Source organism: Spinacia oleracea, chromosome 2 (assembly GCF_020520425.1).
Source record: "Spinacia oleracea cultivar Varoflay chromosome 2, BTI_SOV_V1, whole genome shotgun sequence".
NCBI classification, from domain to species: domain Eukaryota; kingdom Viridiplantae; phylum Streptophyta; class Magnoliopsida; order Caryophyllales; family Amaranthaceae; genus Spinacia; species Spinacia oleracea.
In genome coordinates this window covers 76,061,632-76,085,433 of record NC_079488.1, presented here as the reverse complement: position 1 = coordinate 76,085,433, position 23,802 = coordinate 76,061,632, and the positions used below count along the sequence as shown (strand labels likewise).

The window sequence follows — 23,802 nt, the reverse complement described above, 5'->3', positions numbered from 1 at the left end:
CACATAGCAGCCCTCTGCAGGGTTGATTTTTATCTTCTCTTTTCTCATTTTTTTATGATAATTTGTATCTTTAAAGTTTGATTTATGATTGATGAATGGTTTTTTTGTGGAGTGATGACATGTTAGTTTTATATGATTATTATTTGTGTACGTAATCCAGTTGTTGTTTGGTGATACTTCGTAGTCAAGTTGTTATTTTGATGATACTTCGTATATTATAAGTTGTGTTTGTTTGATGATACATCGTAGTATATATATATTTCGAGTTCCGTTTAGTTCACCGATATCCCTAACCATCTCACAAAGTACACCGAACGTTTTTCTGTTCATACGAAGTTCACTCCTACATGCTACATCATTATCCCTGGTCAATGAGTTTAAATTAACTAATCTGTTATGCTTCTTGTCTCTAATTCGGTATATTCTTTGTAGAGTTACACCTAACTGCGTAGTACAAAGTACATGACAATCATGGAATTTATAATAACTAGTAAATTAACAAGTAGTTCTGTTGGGAGCGGAATTTCGGCATGCTGTGATGTACATCACAAGGCATTTTGTGTACCATTCATTAAAAAAAAGTACCATTTCATTAAACGAAGTACCATTACGATAAAAACATGTACCATTACGATTAAAACATGTACAATTGAAATTCAATTTATTTACAGAAATGCCCCTGTGATGTATTTTGAAACACATCACAGCAAACCGAAATGACTTCCTCAGTTCGGTTTGCCTCTTTCTCTTCCTCCCTACCAAGGATGATCCACATGACTCCATTTCTGTATAAAACAAAACACAAATATAAAAAATCTAGCAGCAGACATGGCATAAGCTACAATAAGAACAAAATCTAGCAGCAGACATGGTATAAGCTCCAATAAAAAACAAAATCTAGCAGCAGACATGACATAAGCTCATAATAATGGGGTTTTGAAGATGCTACATACGAACTTCTCCGAAGGCGATGGCAACAATATTGCTTGAATTAATAGTATTGCTCTCTTCTTTATTTTTCTACAATCCCCACCAAAATACATAAACAAAAACAAATATATATATATATATATAGGGGATACCAAAAGTACAATTACTAAATTGACCTCATATGTTCCCTTATAAAATAAACATTTCTCGCTAAAGAGATTATATTTCATGGCGTGAATCAGTGGCGACGCCATAAATTCATAATTAGGGGGCAAATTTATATTTGTCAAGCATTAAATAAAATAAGAAAATATAGTTTCATCGATATAAAATTAAAAAATACATGCTTGAAGGGGCTTCGAACCCCTAACCATGGTAAATTAAACACATGTTTGCTACCAACTCAGTCAAATAGTAGTAATATGTTTATGTGCAACTTAAATTATATAACCAGTACAGAGGGCAATGGTCTACCCGTTATCGCTGCGGCTACTTGTTATGTATGTCAAATACATAAACGGGTTTAATTTGGTAAAATCAGGGAAAATTTGAAATAGCTAATGTGGTTTAATGAATCCACGTTGTGTGTTCGATTCCAGAATTGTGCTTTTGTTACTTATAATGGTACTCAGTTTAGATAGAATGATACTTTTATTACTTATAATGGTACTTTGTTTTTACTTATAATGCTACTCATTTTCAATAGAATGGTACTTTCAATAGAATGATGGAATACTTTATAATTGTACAATTTTCAATAGTATGTGTAGCGAATAATATCAAGTCAACAACTGATATTATTCCTCCTAGAATATCTCCATGATTATCTCTCTATTTAAGATAATATCTTCTATAATTATTTACGTGATTATCTCCTTTCTTTGTATATAATCATCTCATGATATATTATTCTCATTTCCTTAGTTAGATTATACTCTATACGTAAATAGCTATTCCTCTTGTAATATATATAGCTTGTAAGTATTTCAATGCAATACAACTTCATCTCATCCTTATATGCTATCAAAGCAGGAAGATCTTTAACCTATTTTTTATTTTATTTTTCTCTTTTCCAACGCCACACATGGCTTCCAACACCATCCTGAATGACGCTCAGCCGTCCTCTCCTCTCATCATCGTCAATCTGACCAATATCATCAAGCTCACTAACACCAACTATCTCTCATGGAAGCTTCAACTAGAGGCCATACTTTCGGGTCATGGCTTATTCAAATTTCTTGATGGCTCTCATCCTCTACCTGTTGCCACCGTTAGCGACGGCACTACATCTTCTCTCAATCCTGTTCACTCTACATGGGTGCGGCAGGATAAGTTGTTATTTGGTGCTTTGCTTGGAAACCTTGAAGCCAACATTGTTCCCCTTGTCTCTAGGGCCAAAACAGCAAGGGAGGCATGGGAAATTCTTGCTCACGCATTTGCTCGCAACACTCGTGGTCACGCCAAATTGATTAAGGCCAACCTCAAGTCCATTTCGAAAGGTACGCAAAGCATTACTGAGTATATGAATTCTATTCTGGTTTGCGCAGATCAACTAGTTGTCCTTGGCGAGCCCTACAAACCAGAAGACTTAATTGAACGTGTGCTTGAGGGTATTCAAGATCCGAACTATCAAAGTGTGATCGATGCCATCAATGATCGGGATTTCCTCATTACCTTTGACCAGTTGCATGAGAAACTACTACTCAAAGAAGTTGCTCTCCGTACTGCTGTTACTCCTTCTCCGCTGCCAATCTCAGCCCATGCCACATCCACACGGCATTCTACGCCAACTCCCTCCAATGATGCTTACAACCGGGCCCACTACAACCACACCAAAACAGGAGGCACATACAAGAAGGACAATGACAAGAGGAGCAGGGTACCAGGGTCGTTGTCAGTGGTGTCATGCTCATGGACACTCTCTCTTTAGATGCTCTATTTTTCAGCAAAAATTCCCAACTACAAAGCCTACACTGCCGCCTCAACCGAACCAAGCAACACCACCTCAAGCCCACGTTGCTACTGCCGGCAACAATTCACCTTCGTCCACCTGGCTCATAGACACCGGGGCAACACATCATGTCACTCATGATCTATCCAACCTCGCCCTTCATCACCCTTATGATGGTACGGAGGAGATTGTTATAGGTAATGGAACTGGAGTCCCCATTACTCATACAGGCTCTACCTCTTTCTCTATCCCTCCTTCCAAATCTATTCATCTTTCAAATGTTTTATGTGCACCTCACATGTCGCGTAACATTATTTCCATATCACAGTTGTGTTTCGAAAATAATCTTGTTATTGAATTCTCACCTAACTCTTTCATTTTGAAGGATCGGATCACGGGGGAACATCTTATCAAGGGCCCAACTAAACACGGGGTGTATGAGTGGACATCTTCCTCACCTATCCTAGCATTATCTACTATCAAAGCTCCGGCAATAAATTGGCATCATCGCCTAGGCCATCCTTCTTTAGCCATTTTTAAAAATATTATTTCGGATTTTAAACTTGATGTCTCTAGTTCGTTGTCTTTTAATTGTAATGCTTGTCAATGCAATAAAAGTCACAAACTCCCCTTTAATCAATCCACTTTAATTTCTCATGCGCCTCTTGACATAATTTATACAGATTTATGGACCTCTCCGGTTCACTCTCTTGATGGCTTTAAATATTATGTCATATTTATTGACCATTTTACTAAATATATATGGTTTTATCATCTCAAAAATAAATCCGATACAAAAGCTGTATTCATTAGATTTAAAGCCCTAGTTGAGAAATATTTTTCAAAATCTATTCGGGTTTTATATTCCGATAATGGGGGTACACAGCATTAGAATCACTTTTGACTATCGATGGAGTCTCTCATCTTACCTCCCCTCCTCACACTCCCGAACACAATGGCTTTGCCGAGCGTCGTCATCGTCATATTGTTGAGACCGGGCTTTCCCTCCTCCATCATGCTCAATTACCCCTCTTATTTTGGTCCTTTGCCTTCTCCACTGCCACATATTTAATAAATAGACTCCGTACTCCTAAACTTTCTCACAAGTCCCCGTATCATTGTCTATTCGGCACTTCGCCAAATTATTTAAAGTTAAGGGGATTTGGGTGCCTTTGTTATCCATGGTTAAAACCTTACACTACTCATAAACTTGATCCTAAGTCTACACCTTGTATTTTTATTGGGTATTCTAAAACCCAATCAGCCTACCATTGTTTAGACCCGACAAATAATAGGGTGTACACATCTCGCCATGTCCAATTTGTCGAAACGGAATACCCGTACTCGTGTCTTGTACAATCAGACACTAACACCAAAATCCCACATCCAAACTCATGGTGCCTTATGAGTTTACCAATCCTACAAAGTCCAATTCATATGCCTCAACCAGAACGCCCAGATCAAATGGGCCACTCCACACCAACCAGCCCGCTAATTAATTCCCCAACCCAATCTGCCCACTCTGCAAATCATAGCCTCTCAAGCCCACATACCATCAGCCCACTTCCCTTCACCAACCCGCTCCAAGAACCCGACTTATCGGGATCCGAATGCACAAACCCGGTAACCCCCTCTACCCTACCCGTATCTCCATCTCCTCAAACTACTCCCCCTTTGTCCAACTTGCTGCCAAATCCTACAGCAAGCCCAATACCCACAACTACCCCAACCCACCCACCTAATGGTATTATCACTAGGTCCAAAAACAATATCTTTAAACCCAATAAGAAGTATGTGCATAATACTTCTACTAAGCAAAAACCAAAAGCTCCAAAGACGGTTGCCCAAGCCTTACAAGACCCTTTGTGGAGAAAAGCTATGGAAGAGGAGCTCCATTCCCTTTCCACGTTACATACTTGGGATTTAGCATCCCCAACCACCGCTCAAAACATTGTAAAATGTAAGTGGGTATTTCGGATTAAATACACAAAGAAAGGGGTGATAGAAAGATACAAAGCTCTGTTGGTTGCCAAGGGTTTTCAACAAAGACCAGGAGTTGATTACACATAAACTTTTAGCCCGGTTGTCAAGCCCGCAAGCATTGGAACTCTCTTAAGTATGGTTGTCTCTCAAAATTGGCACTTGCGCCAACTTGATATTAACAATGCTTTCTTGCAGGGAACTCTACATGAAGAGGTATACATGTCTCAACCTCCCGGATTTATTGATCCTAAATATCCTTCTCATGTCTGCAAACTTCGTAAGGCTATTTATGGCCTCAAGCAAGCTCCCCAGGCTTGGTACACCGAACTCCAAAATTACTTGGTTGGTCAAGTCTTTCAACGATGTGTTCCGGATACATCTGTGTTCATTATGCATCACTCTACTACACCTATTTATCTCATCGTATATGTAGATGATATTATTGTCACTGGCCCTAATGCAACTAACCTTGAAAATTTTATCAAGAATTTTGCAAGCAGGTTCTCATTAAAAGACTTGGGTGATTTGTCCTATTTTCTCGGTGTCGAAGTTATGCCTACTTCCCACGCATGAGAGTTTCTGTTAAAATGAATGCAAGACGTGTTAAACGATCTTTGTGTCTAGGGTACATCAATGACGGGGGTTCTTCACATATGCTTCATACTAATCTTTTGATATATTGTTTAGAGTATTTTATTCAATGATTGCCTTTTGTTTTTAATTTGTAAATCATTTCCGTGTTTCATTGTGAGTTTTGGGCATTACAAAACTTTGGGCGGGAACTTGTTCTGCTCTTTTGCAAATGATTCTTGTGATGATTTCTTGAATATTTTTTTGGATGCACAAGCACAATTCTATTAGATATTTTGCTCCCCTTATTGCAGGGACAAACATGCCTGAAAAGTTGTTTTTTTTAAGCAGCTATATAGTTAAAGTGTAAAAAAAAAAATCTACTTTTTGTTGTATTTTCTTTCTCTCATTCAAACATTTATTTAGGTGTTTGATGGATAATTTCCACCTTCTATTGCATTTTCTTTCTCCATTCTGGATTGTTATCTCACCAATTAAAACTTGAGGTTGCTCTAATCTCTCTTTTGAGAAGATGTTTTTTGGAGAACGCATTAGCTTGTTTTTAGCCATTTTATAATCAAGGGAATGCTATACAAATTCTCAAAAATTAACAAAAGAGAGACTTGTTTCTATTTTATGACATCGACGTTTCTATTTTAGAGGACTTGTTTTTTGGCCGGTTAAAGACTTATAGCCGAGAGAATCTATCTCAAAGTTTAATTTCTGTGATGCAGGCACCATCGACCGTTTAGTATGAAATTGCTTACTTTTCACAACTCATGTTATATTTCTGTAAGTTATTTGATTTTATTATTCAGTCTAGAGACCAATCTGATTTAAGTTTGAGCATGCATGAATTAATCTTACAGTTTAATCGTGAAAAAGACCAACTGAAATTAATTAAGGTACGCTATCAATCATGTGAGTTTTAGTTACTGTGTTTCAACTAAAAAATAAAGCATAATAAAGATAGAAAAACAATTGAAGGTACACAAAGAATTACTATAATTGTCCACTTTGCCTCCTGGATTTTCTTGCCTTATAATATATCTGCAATTAGGAGGACGGAGTATCAATTAACATTTATCAAATTAATTAGTCACTAATATATTAGCAAGGACTGAAACTTGAAACAAAGATATAAAGACCTTAGTTGATTTGGTAGTGAGGTTTCATGAAACCAGAAAAGAAAGGATAATGACCTACAGTACCTGGATCTGGAACTGGAGCACCGGGAGAAGCTGAAATCAGAGGGAAATCCATTACGACAGAGTATTTTCCATTAAAACTGTGTATCAAAAAATATGTAGTTATTTTAGTATAAGAATTAGTTGAAATTACCTCATTACGCTAAATTCTGGAACACTTCTTTGTATACTACATTTTGGGTAGTATTATATGTCTGGCCATCCTTATCACAAATCAACACCTTCAATTCACTTTTCCTTGTAACTCTTGAGATTGCGACGTAAAGTTGACCATGGCTATAAATACTGGCCTTGGAAGATATAGACCAACGTGTGAGAGAGACTGCCCTTGACTTTTGTTAATCGTCATAGCAAAACAAACAACCAATGGATATTGTCTTCGTTGAAACTTGAAAGGCAATTTTATGTCCGATGGGGTTAAGAGCAGGCGAGGAACAAACACTTTCATACCAATGTTGTTTCCCGATATAATTTTAGCCTCGACTATGTGGTTACCCAACTGAGTAATTACTAATCTTGTGCCATTGCATAGACCATTAGGTTGGTCTATATTCCTAAGTAGCATAACTGGGACACCAACCTTCAGTTTTAGGGTATGATTTGGCAGACCGGAACTTTTGATGCTGTTCAAAAAATCTGGTGTATATAACTCTTGATTGCCTCTTATATTTCTATATGATGCGCAAATACTATCTGAGCTAAGATATATTTTTTCCTCGCCTGGAATCATGGACAGTAAATGCTCATTAACCACATGCACACACTCATTTGTTGGAACAAGAATAGCTCTCTCTTGAAAGTAATTTGGGTTATCCAAGTTCTCTAACATGAAAGGATACACACTATCCACAATAGATTCAATGAGACTTATTCCTCCATCTTTGATCAATATATCTTCAGGAATCTGTATGTTTGCTTCCCCATCATTAGGATCTCCTTCTTTACCATCTCCTACTCTTAATATCCACTCTGAAAATTCTTTGATCTTATTCAAATTTGAATCCGAACTTCCCGCTTGAAGTCTCATATTACGTGTCAAAGAAAGTACACGACAAAAGTCCCATAAGTATGAAGAGTTAATAGCTGAATAAAAAATATCTTGTCTGCTTCCCTTTGGGATAACCGGTAAAATCTGTCGAAAATCTCCTCCAAAAACAACTACCTTGCCACCGAAGGGTTGCTCCATACTCTTTGGATTACTAAATCGCATATTGTCCCTTAAACTTCTATCCAAAGCCTCAACACAAAACCTGTGAACCATTGGGGCTTCATCCCAAATAATAAGTTTTGCCTTAATCAAAAGATCATCTAAGGGTGCTCTCTGCTTGATTTCACAAGTGGTATCTTCATTTACATTTATAGGAATTGCAAATCTAGAATGAGCGGTCCTTCCGCCTGGTAGTAGTAGAGAGGCGATCCCACTTGATGCAACATTAAGTACAATTTCCCCTTTACATCGAATAGCGGCTGAAAGTGTTTTCCACATGAAGGTTTTTTCCTGTGCCACCATACCCATAAAGAAAGAAAACACCTCCTTTATCTCCAGCAAGAGCACCAATTATTTCATCATAAACGCCTTTTTGTTCATCCGTAAGACATGAAAGTAATCTTTTTTGCTCTATTTCCATGGATATTTTGTCATATGAAAGTTCTTCATGAATAAGTTTGTTCAACCCATCTGAAATCAAATCCCGATCTGGTAATGGCATCGACGGAAATTGTGAAAGACTTCGTCCATTACTCTGTAGTAAATTCTCTATGTATGCCAAAGTGTGGTTTTTCAGCCGCTCTTCACTTAACGTCAAGTCTACAATAGGAAACAATGTCATTAGTATGGAAATGGTTGCGTGTTAGTTATGTGCAAGTTACTATTGAATCTAAAAAAGTCTATTACCAATAATACTACTGCCAGGGGATTAAAAATATGCATACTTGCCGTCTGATCTGTAGATATTTAGGGATTGCATCAAATTTACCAATGACTAATACTAAATTCGTATATAAGAAAGTAGGCAAAGTATTGTATGCATCAGCTATACCGCAAGATATAACCAAAATTATGAATATGGTTGTGCAGGCAGCTCTGTTCCTTAATCCCCCACCCAAATTTTCCGTGCAGTGCTAAGAAAGTTGCTGCATTGAGTCGAATCCTCCCTCCTGTACAATATTTATGTGTTTTACTTAATCTGTTCTTCAAATTCATAAAACGAAGACATCCCAAATTCACAATCAGAATTCTATTTTACTTTACTGCAATGTGTGATGTGATAAAGATGACTTAATTTCCTTCCAATATGGATGGCTTTGACTTGTGATTTTCTTAAACTTAAAATAGGCTAATAGATTATGTTCTTATCTTTTCTAATGACACTGATACTCTACACGAACAAATCAGATTCTGTTCTTATCTTTTCTAATGACAGATTTCCCCCGATTGATCGCATAATAATATATGTAGATATCTAGATGATTATATTAAGATTAGAGAATTTATAATAAGATGATTATATCTTGCATGTCACGGATACTATAAATCTGTCAATGCATACTATAAATCTTTTTATGCATAATATAAATCGGTTTATGCATAAAATTCTTTATGCAAAGTCTATATGCATAATATAATATGTTTGTTTCCTATATAATTTCTTATGCATAATATGTAAATGCATTAAAAAATTCTTTATGCTTAATTCATAATCTGTAAATGCGTAATATTGCGTCATACCGGGAATTTGAAGAATAACTCTCTGCCTAAAAAGAACATCATCTCTGAGGAACTTCCATATTTTCTCCCACACAAACTCGGGTCTAGACATACTTCCTGATATCAATAAAGTCACAAATAGACTCCTTAAATACCCTGTTGATCCCCAAAAGCTTGCTTCAGTTATACCATCAATGTATTCCCTGTCATCGTCTAGTAATCCAAGAGCATAGCAAGCCTCTTTGAATGTTGAGTACGTTACACCATTGACTGTTCTGATTTCTTCGTAACATGTCGCACCTCTTACTGTAGTCAACAAAGCACCTAAGTAGTGCAATTCTCCAATTCCCGGAGGGACATAGTAAATTCTTCCAATAGAAAATCTTTGTGCCCTTTTCGTCAATTCATTCTTCCCGTTTTTGTTCCACACAAACTCCGTCGGAAATTCACAATAAGTTAACTCTCTTGCTTTCTGATTTGTTCTATTACATTCCATCCAACTTAAGAACATTGACTTATCAACCCCCGGCTTGTTCATGATGTCCTCCAATGGCTCGTCATCTTCAAACACAATATTATGTTCATTGGGTAGGTGGAAGCTCAACCTTTCAACTGTAGAGTCCTATAGTGAATATCATATCCCAAAATTCTCCATACCGCTTCACATGGAGAGATATACCTGTAAACTTACGAAGATTAATGATAAGCACAATGAAATTCACCCTAAAATGGATATACCTGTAAACTTGCGAAGATTAATGATAAGCACAATGAAATTCACCCTAAAATGGAAAAGAAAGAAACTATGTGAAATATTCAACATTTAAATAGAAGTTAGAAAACCATATAAGGTCTTTTAAGTGACGTTGAGATTTACCTACAATTGTAATATGCTTTTATCTCATCTTTTATAGTGTCGTCACTTTCACTTGTCTGACTCAACGATGCAATTACTCAATCATGACCCTTGCTAATATACTTAAAAAGATATTTTACTGCACGTGATTGGTTGCACCACTCAACATTGATGTGAGCTCCATATTTCAATAAAAGATAAGCATTATATGGAACGACATATATATTATCCAAAGTAACTCCATTCTTTTCTACTGTTCGACCGTTATTGCATCTTCTGTACACAGGAAATCCTTGATCATCCACGGCCGTTCTCTCGTTGAAATTTTTAGGGAATTTCTTTGTACACTTCCCATCCTTCATGCATGGGGGAACGCATGTTATATTCACCACATGGACCATGAATCATGGAGTCTATAACCAGTTTATATAATTCTGGATTTGTTTCCTTGTCAGGTATCTCTGCAGAAATAACCCGATCGATGTCATCCGCATTAGGAAACTTGTCTTCTTGGCGCAAGAACAATACAATATGAGCATGAGGTAAGCCTCGCTTTTGAAATTCAATTGTGTAGACCACTGCACATATAAAGTTTCATATTAGACTAAAGAATATACTAAAGATTAAAATAAATGAAAAATCATAAAATATATTTATTATATAAATATTATAACTCACAAGCTTGTGTTCTTCCAAATAATTTTCCACCCTTCAAATCTTTAATCAACTGATCTAGCTTCATTTTAAAAACTCTACATAGAATGTCTGGCCAATCTTCAGGTTTAAGAAGTCTTTTCTGTACATATCGCACGATTTCTGGCCATTTTGGATTGCATGTAAAGGTAATAAATAAATCAGGATATCCATACCATTTGCATAGAGCCATAGCATCTTGGTAATTTTGAACCATGTATCTAGCACCACCAGTAAATGATGAAGGCAAGACTATGCGTTTTCCGGTAGAAGAAGAATTAGTGTTTTGTCCTGGTATTTCTCTCAGATTCTTGTACTTGTCTACTCTCAACTGTTTTTGATGCGTCCGAACGAAGCACATCCTTTCAGATTCTATCATTGTGTATGTGTCAACCAAAAATTGTTGGAGTAATTTTTGAGCCCACAAAATAGTGACAGATTCATCTTTTCTCTCGCATATTCTAAATGCAAAAAATTTCCTCATGGTCAATTTCTATCTTTTTCTGTTGGAAGATGTGTCCCTTAATTGAATACCAAGTCGATATCCATCCTCTCCATAGGGGAATAATAACGGATATTGTAGCGGAAGATAAGATGGATGTAACTCGTTTATACGTTTCAATTGGCCCATTTGTGTCTCAACTATAATATCTCTTTCTCCTGTTGAACTCCCAATATCTCCAACAATAAGAGCAGCCACTTCGGATGCAGTTGGTAGATTGTAAGTTCTGCCATCACTTTACCTATTTCCAATGAGTTTAAGCTTAACAAACTCCTCATTATTGGATTCAAATCGATCCCTAGCCACCCTAAATGCCTGCGCTAGAGGATTGTATGCATCCAACATCTCTCGCAACCTTTCAACAATTGAATCATCTAATGCGTTCCTTGCATTTCTTTCACTGTTTGAGCTGCATGAATACAAATGGCAAAAAATATCAGTTAGGAATACACTTTAAGTCACGCCAGTGGGGTCACCAATGATTCAAAATACTTCTATTGATTATATCTTGCATGTCACGGGTACTATAAATCTGTCAATGCATACTATAAATCTTTTTACGCATAATATAAATCGGTTTATGCATAAAATTCTTTATGCAAAGTCTATATGCATAATATAATCTGTTTGTTTCCTATATAATTTCTTATGCATAATATGTAAATGCATTAAAAAATTCTTTATGCTTAATTCATAATCTGTAAATATGCAATTTCAACATAATTTTAAGGTAATCACAACACACCCGTAAGCATGCAATCTGTTAGATACTTCGTTTTCAGTATCATATATATAGAGTTGTGAAAATTTCGGTGATGATCCTGTTGTTGGCAATAAACTCCCTATTCTGTGGTAATTTTGTCCATATAGTCTAAAGGTAAATGGACCACGTCCCTTGTTGACGGATGAATCAATCTTCCCACCCATTGAAGTAAAAGAAAACACCATATTATATGGTCGTGTATTTTCCTGGAAATTCTTGCTCTCTGAATCTTGATTTGTGTATAGATCCTGAAGTACTTTAGGTGGATCTCGGAGCTTAGGAAGTTGAACCTTTCCTTGCATGCAACATTTGTTAAATTTTGGGTTTGTTTTTCGATCTTTCCTTGCTCTCTCTTCAAACCACATGAATGCATCACAATATTCACATGTGTATGTTGGATCTCCAATGTCCCAATAGCCTACATGTTTAATCAATACGTTTGGAACATAAATATCATTTAGGTGATTGTTAGTTATTAAAATATAAATAGTTACGGAATAAGTACCGTCAAAACCAGTAACATCCGCATATATATCGTTCCCACCTTGAATTTCCAAAAAAAAAATGTAGCATAATTAATTTACAATTAGCTTTACTAATAGAGAGGGTGGGCGTGGAAATGATGAGATGTTTCAAACCTTCAATGTCAATATTTGAGTCGTCCTCAATCAGTTCATCGACGATCTCGTGTTCTGTATTGAAATTGATATAGTAATAAGCTACAGAATAATACATTAAACAAAAGATAAATGGTCGGCCAATACCTTCATAATCAACATTTGAGTTATGGTCGCTATCGGTATCCATATGATGCCCAAATGCTATAATGAGAATGATACTTGTGTTAACGTATAAGTAGTTCGGAATCTGACTGAATTTTTAATTTGAATTTTTACGGTGTAATAGCCTGTAAAATATAATAGATACCTAAAGAAGTACTTGCATGGTTAATATTCTTTTCGCTTGTGAATCTATCTGGTGTTATATTCATGCCACTGGTCGGCATTTGTTTGATTGATTCAGGTGAATGATTAGATGCAGCAAACCCATTGATGCAATGAGAGTTTTCGGTGCTATGATACACAGATGATGTTGCTAGTTCTCCAGGAGTACGAAATTGCTTCTGACTTGAAGATGATTGGCCATGATCATCGGAGACTACAAAGTTGAGGTACATTAACAAAACATTAAGAATACTCTTATCTAAAAAATATGTTCTTTTTTTTTTCAATGCAAATACCCTCTATAATGCTCAAATGTAAATGCTAAAGAATGCTTAAGGGTACTTGCCATTTGATATATCTCTTAGTGGTCTTCTTGACTGGTTTGATGTCCTTCTTGCTTCCATTGATAGTCGTTGTCGCTTTTCCCTTAAAATGATTATTCTGTTCATCCTGGCATTTTTCTTAAGCATTTAATGCATTCTTTTCTGCCTCTGATCAAACTTTTCTGGTTAAGAATGATGCGTAAAAATGACCTATTAATGATAATTATCTAGCAAACGTGGATTCATTATTTTTCTACTTTAGAAACTGTTAGGGTTTACAGTGAAAAATGTATAAATTAAGAATCTGATATTGGCGGCAAACTATTAATGATTCTTTTTTAGTTTTATCCCATAATTATCCGTCACTTTTAGGGTTTTAAAAATATGTCATTACACTATATTTTCCGTAATCATCAATAAAGTGTCAAACTCTTTTTTTCCCTAGATTACAATATCTTTTATTATTTTATCTTTTAGATATCCATCACTTTTATGGGATTTAGAAATCTGTCATTTTTAAGGGATTCAAAAATCTGTCACTTTCATGGGATTTAAAAATATGTCACTTTTATAGGATTGGATAATCTGTCACTTTTATGGGATTCGAAACTAACGAAAAAGCATAAGTGTAACGCCCCGACTTCTAAACACCATTAATTAGGTTAATTATCTTTAATTAGCAGCGGAAATCCTAATTTAGTCGGAGCGTCACATGCCGTATTTCCCTCGTGGAAAATACAAGGCGACATAACCTTTTTAAATTACTAAATAAACTTTATTAATAAATACTTCTAGTATTGACTAAACATTAATATTAAATTCTAGCTCACTACTTGAAATTAAACTTAGAGTTTAGTTAATACATCCATTATTACTAGTGAGACATAGTTATCTTTACTAAACACCGATCGTGAATTTGATGGTTGCATCCTCACTCTAAGGCATCCCATGATCTTCTTCGTACCTAAAACAAAAGCAACATCGTGAGCCGAGGCCCAGTAACATACTACCCTAACAACGTAAACTCATTTCAATTCATTTTATTTAATTTGCAATCAGGGAGAATAGAATATAGTAAAATACTTTAATAAACTCATTGCAGTAAAACATCATTTATATCTTGAAACTTTAATAGTTCCTATTATCTTTCATAAAACATCCATTTTACTTGGTAACTGACAAGTTAGCCTTGCGGGACGTCTCCCACCTTGCGATAGTCCTCAAGGAGCACTCTCCCTTGTTGGACATACGCCCGTACCTAATTCGTTTCTTTTTTAGCTTGCGGTAACCCTCAAGGAGCACTCTCCCTTGTTGGGTGTCCCGCGGTACGGCGGTACGTGCACGACCTAGAAATAGTAACCCCACTAACTGCCAGAACCTGTTGCACTTTTATTTATCATGTTTCGTATCTTATTCGTAACTCATAAACATCATTCTTATAAAATCATTCATAAACACATTTAAATATCATCATTCATAAACCACACTTATAAACATATTTCATATCCCACAATCCAATAAAAACATATCATTATAAACATATTTCATAATCTCATAAAACACAGTTCATAAGGGGATTGTGGGTGTTAGCAATAGATGTTACCTCAACCGTAGTTTATACTTCCTTTTTGATGGACCGTTCTTCCCGAGTTCCGAGCACTGATTATTCGTGTAAGTTAGGAGTATTAACAATCCAATTAGTAACTACACAAGTATAGTTTTTACGTTTTAAAATAAAAATAGACAGTAGATCTTAGTTTAGTTTATTTTTTTTAATAAAAAAAAAACTTAAAGTCTTCACTTAATCACATAGCATTAGCCATTTATTACTTTGGGCTTTTAGAATTAGAAAGTAAAAGAGTACAAAAAACTTACCCAATTAATTGGAAAGAAAAGTCAACCAATTCTTTGTATTAGGAAGTGGGTTTCCAAAAAACCACTTTTCCTGGAACACAAGCACAAAACCGAAGGGAAGAGCGGCAGAGCAAAGAAGTCGGCGAACGAACGAAGTGGAAGGAAGGAATGCTTCTGGAGGTGGTCTTTCGCGGCGCAGGAGAATGCCGGTGAAAAGGGGCTACAGTGGTGGCTTCTGGATGGGGCGGCGGTGCTGCCCGCACGGAGAGGAGAGGGAGAGACAGAAGAGTGTGAGAGGAAGAGAAGGCGAAGGGGTGAAGGGGTGGTGTTGGCTGACTGCACTTGAAGGTGCACCGTGTTTGGAAGGGCTCTCGACAGTGGTGGTGGTGGCTAGGCAGTGGTGTTGTCGACGGTGGTTTAATTAAAACAAGGGAGGTAAGAATGGTGAAAACTCCATGATTTTTAATGGTGAAAGCTTGATTGAAGGTTAATTCAAATTTGATGTTTTTTGGTTCAATTGGCCGGATATTTATAGTGATGAATGGTGTTGGATGACATAGGAGATGACCTCAATTGAAGCTCCATTGATTGACAAATAATGTGAAGCTTAATTGATTGAAAAATGTGAAGAAGAATTCAGAATTTGATGACTAAGGTATGGAAATTCTGATTAGTGTCATGGAATTGATGAGTCATATTTAGATGAATAAGGGTGGTGACAAGTGGAAAGTAAGCTTGACTTCCATGGAGAAAAAGGAAAAGTGGCGTGAGGGAGAAGAAGGGAGTAAGAGAGAAACTGATTTTTGGTTTCTCAATTGAAAAAAAGGGTACTTTGGTAATTGCAAAATGTTAGGAAAATTTCTGATTTTTACTCCTCTACTTGAACTTAAATCGAAAATATTTACAACTTTAAATCAAAAATTATGAAATCATAATAATAATAATAATAATAATAATAATAATAATAATAATAATAATAATAATAATAATAATCTTACCATTCAAATATTTAAATTTCTAAGTCAAAATAATTTAAAATTGAAAGTTCAAAAAGTGAGATTTAAAACGGTTTTGCGCTAATAAAAATAATTAAGCATAATTAATCGAGTTTTAAAAAAATTCGGGGTATTACATCCTTACCCCCTTAGAAAAAGTTTCGTCCTCGAAACTTGAAAATTAGACGTATAAAATGATTGTTGAAAATCGAAAATATTCGAATAAAAGTATGATATTTTATTTTAAAACCAAGATCTCACAATCTCATTTCAATTCCGACAGTGTCTAGCATTCATTCCACCATCATCTTTTATGACTCCGCTTCAACTTGAGTCCTATAATCGAAGAGCAAAGAATACAAAAGGGGCAAAATTATATATTGAACCCTAACCGTCATTAAGGTTAATTACATTCCGCCATCGTCTTTTGTAACTCCACTTTACCTCATAAAATAGGATCGAGGAGCAAAGAACATAAAAGGGGCAAACTTGTTAGCATAGACTAGGCTCCCATTTTACTTTGTGAGATCTTGTTTGAAAATATTTTCATGAAGTAGTAATGTTTATTACAAAATTATAATTCTGAAAATATATATATAATGAAAATAAATATTTATCTAATAATTATAATAGTCAAATAATTTGTAAAATTCATTTGTTATAACAATCTCGTACTCTGAGCTCATGAGAACTTCCATCGAAGACGACTTCCATGTGTAACGATTAGTTATTACCAATACAATCATGTCAGCATGAACATAATCCATAAAGCATATCTTAAACACATAATTCTTTAATTGAAAATTTCACATTTAACATAAGCATAACATTCATATAACTAATGATGGTAATACATCTTAGTTAGATATTCGATTAGCGCATTTTACTTTCAAAATTTCCATCATTTATTCTAAAATATTTTTCTCTAGATGTTCGATCACACGATTTCAAAAGGTCATTCTGCTTCATTCTTCACTCCATACTAGCGAAATCATCATTGTCATTTGCATCGTTGTCTTTTCCTTGCATTAAAAACACTCTTCCATTCGAAGTTGGTCCACGTGGGGGATTACGGTTGAAATTTGTAGTGCCACCATTTCCTTTGTTCACATCGTTTCTCTTATCACCTTGCTCTCGATGTATTTGCGGACAATCTCTGATTTGGTGATCTTTGCTACCACATTTGAAGCAATCTCGCGTACCAATTCGACATTCTTTCTCAGTATGGTTCCATCTTCCACACTTGGCGCATCCACGATTCTTGTTAAAGTTTTGGTTTCCGTTGTTCCCTCCTTGATAGCTAACATTTTGTTTCTTATTGTTCGATTGATTTTCTTTGAAGTTTCCTTTTCGTTTTCCATATGTTTCTTCTCGAAGCTTGATAATTCTTTCGACGTTAATTGCTCGATCGTACAACTCTTGGAAATTGGTAATCCTAGAACTCGAAAGACGATCACGGATCTCAAGGTTTAATCCTCCTTCAAAGCGATTCATCCTTTGCCTATCAGTAGTCACTAGGTCAGGGGCAAATCGAGCAAGCTCATTGAATTTCACCGCATATTCTAGAACATTATTCTTTCCTTGACTCAATTTGATAAATTCCGACTCCATTTGCAATTGCAGAGAATAGGGATAAAATTGTTCCCGCATAGCATCTGTGAGCTTTTCCCAACTAAAACCAGGCTCATTTTGGATTCCTTTTACACCTTTCCACCAAAGGTTGGCTTATCCTTTCAAGTAAAAGACGGCATAGTTGACCTTCCATTTCTCGGGGCATCGAGTTGCATCGAACAACTTCTCCATATCGCTAATCCATTCCTCAAATTCGGTAGGGTCTGGCTTGCCATCATAAGTAGGGGGTTTATGAGAAGCTAACTTCTTGAACATGTTGGAGCATTCTTCTTGTTCAGACCTTGGCTTCTGACGATTTCCTTGCAGAATTTCCGACATTATCAATCTCATTAGGTCCATTCGATTATCGCTTGTTTCTCCTGGAGTGTCCCCGAAAATGGGATCCTTGCGCAACTCTTCAATTCTTTCTTGCATTCCTTCCAGCGTTAGTGCAGATTTGTGATTACCATTGCCATTGTTTACATCGTTATCGTTCCTAGCGCCGTCAATAGGAATATTTTCGCTTGAAGTCATCGTCGATCTGATCGCAAGGATACAATGCTTCAGATAATTCTTTCTTCATGAAAACTAGACTAATTTTTTTGCAAATCATAATAAAGAAAGCATTCCCCTTACGTTCCCCGTTCCTATCACTCACACTCGTTTCATTTTAACTTAACATGATTTTAACATATTCTTTTTAACTTATTCCTTAAAATTCTTTGCTTAAAGCCTATTGAATTCTATTACGTGCAAAACCCGTAAGGTTTAACACTTATGGTCCAGAACCTTTGCTCTGATACCAAACTGAACGCCCCGACTTCTAAACACCATTAATTAGGTTAATTATCTTTAATTAGCAGCGGAAATCCTAATTTAGTCGGAGCGTCACATGCCGTATTTCCCTCGTGGAAAATACAAGGCGACATAACCTTTTTAAATTACTAAATAAACTTTATTAATAAATACTTCTAGTATTGACTAAACATTAATATTAAATTCTAACTCACTACTTGAAATTAAACTTAGAGTTTAGTTAATACATCCATTATTACTAGTGAGACATAGTTATCTTTACTAAACACCGATCGTGAATTTGATGGTTGCATCCTCACTCTAAGGCATCCCATGATCTTCTTCGTACCTAAAACAAAAGCAACATCGTGAGCCGAGGCCCACTAACATACTACCCTAACAACGTAAACTCATTTCAATTCATTTTATTTAATTTGCAACCAAAGAGAATAGAATATAGTAAAATAATTTAATAAACTCATTGCAGTAAAACATCATTTATATCTTGAAACTTTAATAGTTCCCATTATCTTTCATAAAACATCCATTTTACTTGGTAACTGACAAGTTAGCCTTGCGGGACGTCTCCCACCTTGCGATAGTCCTCAAGGAGCACTCTCCCTTGTTGGACATACGCCCGTACCTAATTCATTTCTTTTTTAGCTTGCGGTAACCCTCAAGGAGCACTCTCCCTTGTTGGGTGTCCCGCGGTACGTGCACGACCTAGAAATAGTAACCCCACTAACTGCCAGAACCTGTTGCACTTTTATTTATCATGTTTCGTATCTTATTCGTAACTCATAAACATCATTCTTATAAAATCATTCATGAACACATTTAAATATCATCATTCATAAAACACACTTATAAACATATTTCATATCCCACAATCCAATAAAAACATATCATTATAAACATATTTCATAATCTCATAAAACACAGTTCATAAGGGGATTGTGGGTGTTAGCAATAGATGTTACCTCAACCGTAGTTTATACTTCCTTTTTGATGGAGCGTTCTTCCCGAGTTCCGAGCACTGATTATTCGTGTAAGTTAGGAGCATTAATAATCCAATTAGTAACTACACAAGTATAGTTTTTACGTTTTAAAATAAAAATAGACAGTAGATCTTAGTTTAGTTTATTTTTTTTAATAAAAAAAAAACTTAAAGTCTTCACTTAATCACATAGCAATGGACGCTACGTGTTATTAATTTGTCATTAATTTTGAATTAAAAATTTTATATTTTTATGCAATTGCTCATAAAACTTGCACGCACAAAGCAATGGACGCTACGTGTTACCCTTAAGGGGTGTTGTATAGTGCGGGCATGAGACGACGAGCAAGGGAGCTCGTCGCCCATGCGGTACGAATGCAGCGAGCAAGGCGATGACGCGCGAGCACAAGGCAGCAGCCCTGCCTTGTGTCGAGCGCTGCGCGCATGTGGGCGATGGGCGAGCAGCGATGGCACGGTACAAGCAGAGGCGCGCGCGCGCGAGGGCGAGAGCTGGTCGCCCAGCGATCGCAGCTCAGCCCGCCAACACGCGTGGCCTCGAGGGCATGCTTGCGCGAGCAAGAGAGCGAGCACATCGTTGCTGTTGCGGTGCGATGGGCGGGCAGGCTGCGCGCAAGCGTAGCTTGGCTTGCTGCGTTTGCGCGTGGCTGCTGCGATGACGTGCCATGGGCCAGCGATGGTCGTGCAATCTATGGGGCTTGGGCGCAAGCCCAAGTGCTCTTCATGTTACGATTATCGAGTTTTAAATTTTAATTTTAATTTTCAGTTCGGAAACGATTTTAATTAATTTTAAAATTCGAAATTTAAATTGTTTTCTTGGATTTTAATTTTGAATATTATAATTATTATAAATTTTATTTATACTAATTATTTTACTAAAATTAAATCTTGAATTAATTTAAATTCGTTTAATTCAACTGAAATAAATTAAATTAATGGATTCGATTATAAATTTATATGAGCTTTAAATTTTAATTAAATTTGTATGTTTCCGGTTAGACTAGAAATACATTTTTATGTTTAAAATCAGTAAAGCATATGAATTTATTGGTTTAAGTGGGAGCATTTTTAGTCATAAACTCTTGATTAGGTCTACAAATCCCTTAAGGTTAAACAACTTGATTAGAATTAATAAGGACTGAATAATTGGTAGATTATTGGTGCCCTTGATTAATTGCTGCAAATATTTATGTGATGCATAACGTGTTTTACTAACCAGCTATGTGGGCCATTCATGATAATGAATGGGTGAATGGTATATATTGTATATGTACTGTTTTGCAGGTTATGAAGTGACTAGTATGGCCCAAATAGGATAGAAAATATGGTCTGCGTACCATTAATTTGAATGTAATTGGTCTAAAGTACCAAAATTGTTTTTCAATTTAAATATGGTCTGCGTACCATCAAATAGTTGTAATTAGTTTAATTATAGCTTATCCTATTTGAAGAAAATGGTGCCTCCCACGGAGATTTTCAAGACGGACTTTGAAGTTGAAGCTTCAAGATGAAGTCGGGCCATACTAGATCACATTTATCTTATGCATGTTTTAAGTTATTTATTGCTTTTAAATATGTCTTAAATATGCAAGAGATCAAAGCTTGATTATGTTGCATGATTAAGGATTTTAGTTCACTTAAAATCTAACCAACATAGTAAGAGCCTTAAGTTCCAAACTTAAAAATTGAGTTAAAAGGTGCCATGCCAAAATAACACTTACTTGGATATCCTTTCTTCATCGATCTTAGTAATAGTTTTCCGCCATAGCGAGGTGTTACTTATCGATACTAAAGGGGTAAGGTACACAAATAATTGTGAGTACATGTTAGTTTTGGTGAAACTCAACGATATAAGTAAGGAGTCCTTTTATGTCGTGGCAAAATCGATAGGTTTACCTAATAAATTCTTAGACGTGCCTATCAACCAAGAATAGTTTCTAGACTATTAGCAAAAGGCTTTTGCTTACCTAAAAGATTTTAGAATTAAGTCTAAATACATAATGTGCTTAATTCTTCAATGGATTTTAGGATCTTGGAATCATTTTATTCACACCTGCCGGAACACATAACTTGAATAAAATGCTTAATGAACATTGAATTATGCATGTATGCTAGAATTTAAGTTTATTAAGAGAAACTGTGAATGGTTATTTATTTGTTTATTCTTTTCAATTGTAGTTTTAATTATGGCAAACAACAATTCATTCAACATTCGATCAATTCTCGAAAAGGAGAAGTTGAGCGGGAAAAACTTCCTTGAATGGCAAAGGAACTTGCAAATAGTTCTTATGCAGGAAGAAAAGGAGTATGTCCTGGAAGAGGCGATGCCCGAAGCCGCAGGCGAAGGGGTCACTCAGGCAGCCCTCAATCGTTGGATTGATGCCAACAAGGATGTGAAATGTCTAATGTTCGCCACCATGAGTGCAGATCTGCAGAAAACGTTCATCAACTCAGATGCTTTCACAATCATCAGTGAGTTGAAGAACATGTTCCAAGATCTGGCTCGAGTCGAAAGATTCGAGACTCATAGGCAAATTCTTGAGACCAAGCTTAAGAAAGGCGAGCCCGTAAGTCCACATGTTCTCAAAATGATTGGACTCATTGAGAATATGAGTCGGCTGGATCAGCAATTCTCTCAGGAAATGGCTGTAGACACCATCCTCCATTCTCTTCATAACGGGTATGATCAGTTCAAACTGAACTACAGTATGAATAGTCTGGACAAAACGCTCACTGAGCTTCACGGTATGCTGAAGACCGCTGAAAAGACACTCAAAAGTGATAAGCAAGATGTGCTTATGGTGCGTGGGGGCAAGTTCAAGAAATCTGGAAAGAAGAGGAATGCTAAGAAAGGTGGCACCAAGGCCAGCCCAACTAAGCAAACTGGCGCCAAGTCTGAAAAGAGGAAGGTCAGTCAACCCACTTCTGAATCCGAATGCTTCTACTGCAAGAAGAAGGGGCATTGGAAGAGAGATTGCTTGAAGCTAAAGGAAGATCAGAAGAACGGAACAGTCGTTCCATCTTCAGGTATTTTTGTTATAGACTGTACACTTGTTAATTCAACTTCTTGGGTATTAGATACAGGTTGTGGCTCACACTTATGTTCCAATTCTCAGGGACTAAGAAGAAGTAGAAAGTTAAGCAAGGGTGAAGTCGACCTACGAGTGGGAAATGGAGCACGGATTGCTGCATTAGCTGTAGGAACTTATTATTTGTCGTTTCCCTCTAGGCTGGTTTTGGAACTGGAAGAGTGTTTCCATGTTCCAAGCCTTACTAAAAACATCATTTCAGTTTCTTGCTTAGATGCTAAGGGATTTTCCTTTTTAATAAAAGACAATAGTTGTTCGTTTTATTTTAAAGAGATGTTTTATGGATCTGCTAGATTGGTCAATGGACTTTATTTATTAGATCACGACAAACAAGTTTATAACATAAATACCAAAAAGGCCAAAAAGGATGATTCAGATCTCACCTATCTGTGGCATTGTCGATTAGGCCATATTAACTTGAAACGCATGGAAAGACTTCAAAAGGAAGGAATTCTAGAACCATTTTACTTAGAGGATTATGGTAAGTGCGAATCATGTTTACTTGGCAAAATGACAAAGCAACCTTTCTCTAAAGTTGGAGAAAGAGCAACTGAACTATTGGGTTTAATCCATACAGATGTATGTGGACCAATGAGTACAAATGCTAGAGGTGGTTTCAGCTACTTTATCACTTTCACTGATGACTTCAGTAGATATGGTTATGTCTACCTAATGAAGCATAAGTCTGAATCCTTTGATAAATTCAAGTAATTTCAGAGTGAAGTAGAGAATCAATTAGGCAAGAAGATTAAGGCACTGCAGTCTGATAGAGGCGGTGAATATCTGAGCTATGAATTTGATGACCATCTGAAAGAATGTGGAATTCTATCAGAATTGACCCCTCCTGGAATACCACAATGGAACGGTGTGTCGGAACGGAGGAACGGAACCTTGCTAGACATGGTCAGGTCAATGATGGGTCAGGCCGAACTTCCATTAGAATTTTGGGGACATGCACTAAATACAGCTGCACTCACTATAAATAGAGCTCCGTCTAAAGCTGTCGAAAAGAC

The 23,802-nt window shown here is 36.3% G+C and overlaps 2 protein-coding genes and 1 pseudogene across 2 annotated transcripts; all 3 read right to left on the bottom strand.

Annotated features, from left to right (window-relative positions):
• Positions 1 to 6,779: 6,779 nt before the first annotated feature.
• Positions 6,780 to 11,382, bottom strand: LOC110799092 (uncharacterized; annotated as a pseudogene).
• Positions 11,383 to 11,391: 9 nt separating this feature from the next.
• Positions 11,392 to 13,511, bottom strand: LOC130459137 (uncharacterized). Its single transcript, XM_056836086.1, has 8 exons — positions 13,454 to 13,511; positions 13,103 to 13,321; positions 12,928 to 12,984; positions 12,802 to 12,882; positions 12,669 to 12,707; positions 12,146 to 12,581; positions 11,672 to 11,809; positions 11,392 to 11,626 (listed from the first exon to the last, which is right to left on the bottom strand). The coding sequence occupies exons 1-8, from the start codon at positions 13,509 to 13,511 to the stop codon at positions 11,392 to 11,394; spliced, it is 1,263 nt and encodes a 420-aa protein (XP_056692064.1).
• A 3,740-nt stretch (positions 13,512 to 17,251) lies between these two features.
• Positions 17,252 to 17,929, bottom strand: LOC110799091 (uncharacterized). Its single transcript, XM_022004294.1, has one exon. It carries the CDS (start codon positions 17,927 to 17,929, stop codon positions 17,252 to 17,254), a length of 678 nt encoding a protein of 225 aa, XP_021859986.1.
• Between the last annotated feature and the right edge of the window lie 5,873 nt (positions 17,930 to 23,802).

Coding starts and splice junctions, on each gene's coding strand:
- LOC130459137 (XM_056836086.1), bottom strand. CDS start 13,511: ATGGAAGCAAGAAGGACATCAAACCAGTCAAGAAGACCACTAAGAGAT. Junction 13,322..13,453: donor ACTAAGAGATATATCAAATG/GCAAGTACCCTT, acceptor TCAACTTTGTAG/TCTCCGATGATCATGGCCAA. Junction 12,985..13,102: donor AAAGAATATTAACCATGCAA/GTACTTCTTTAG, acceptor TTCTCATTATAG/CATTTGGGCATCATATGGAT.
- LOC110799091 (XM_022004294.1), bottom strand. CDS start 17,929: ATGCGGGAACAATTTTATCCCTATTCTCTGCAATTGCAAATGGAGTCG.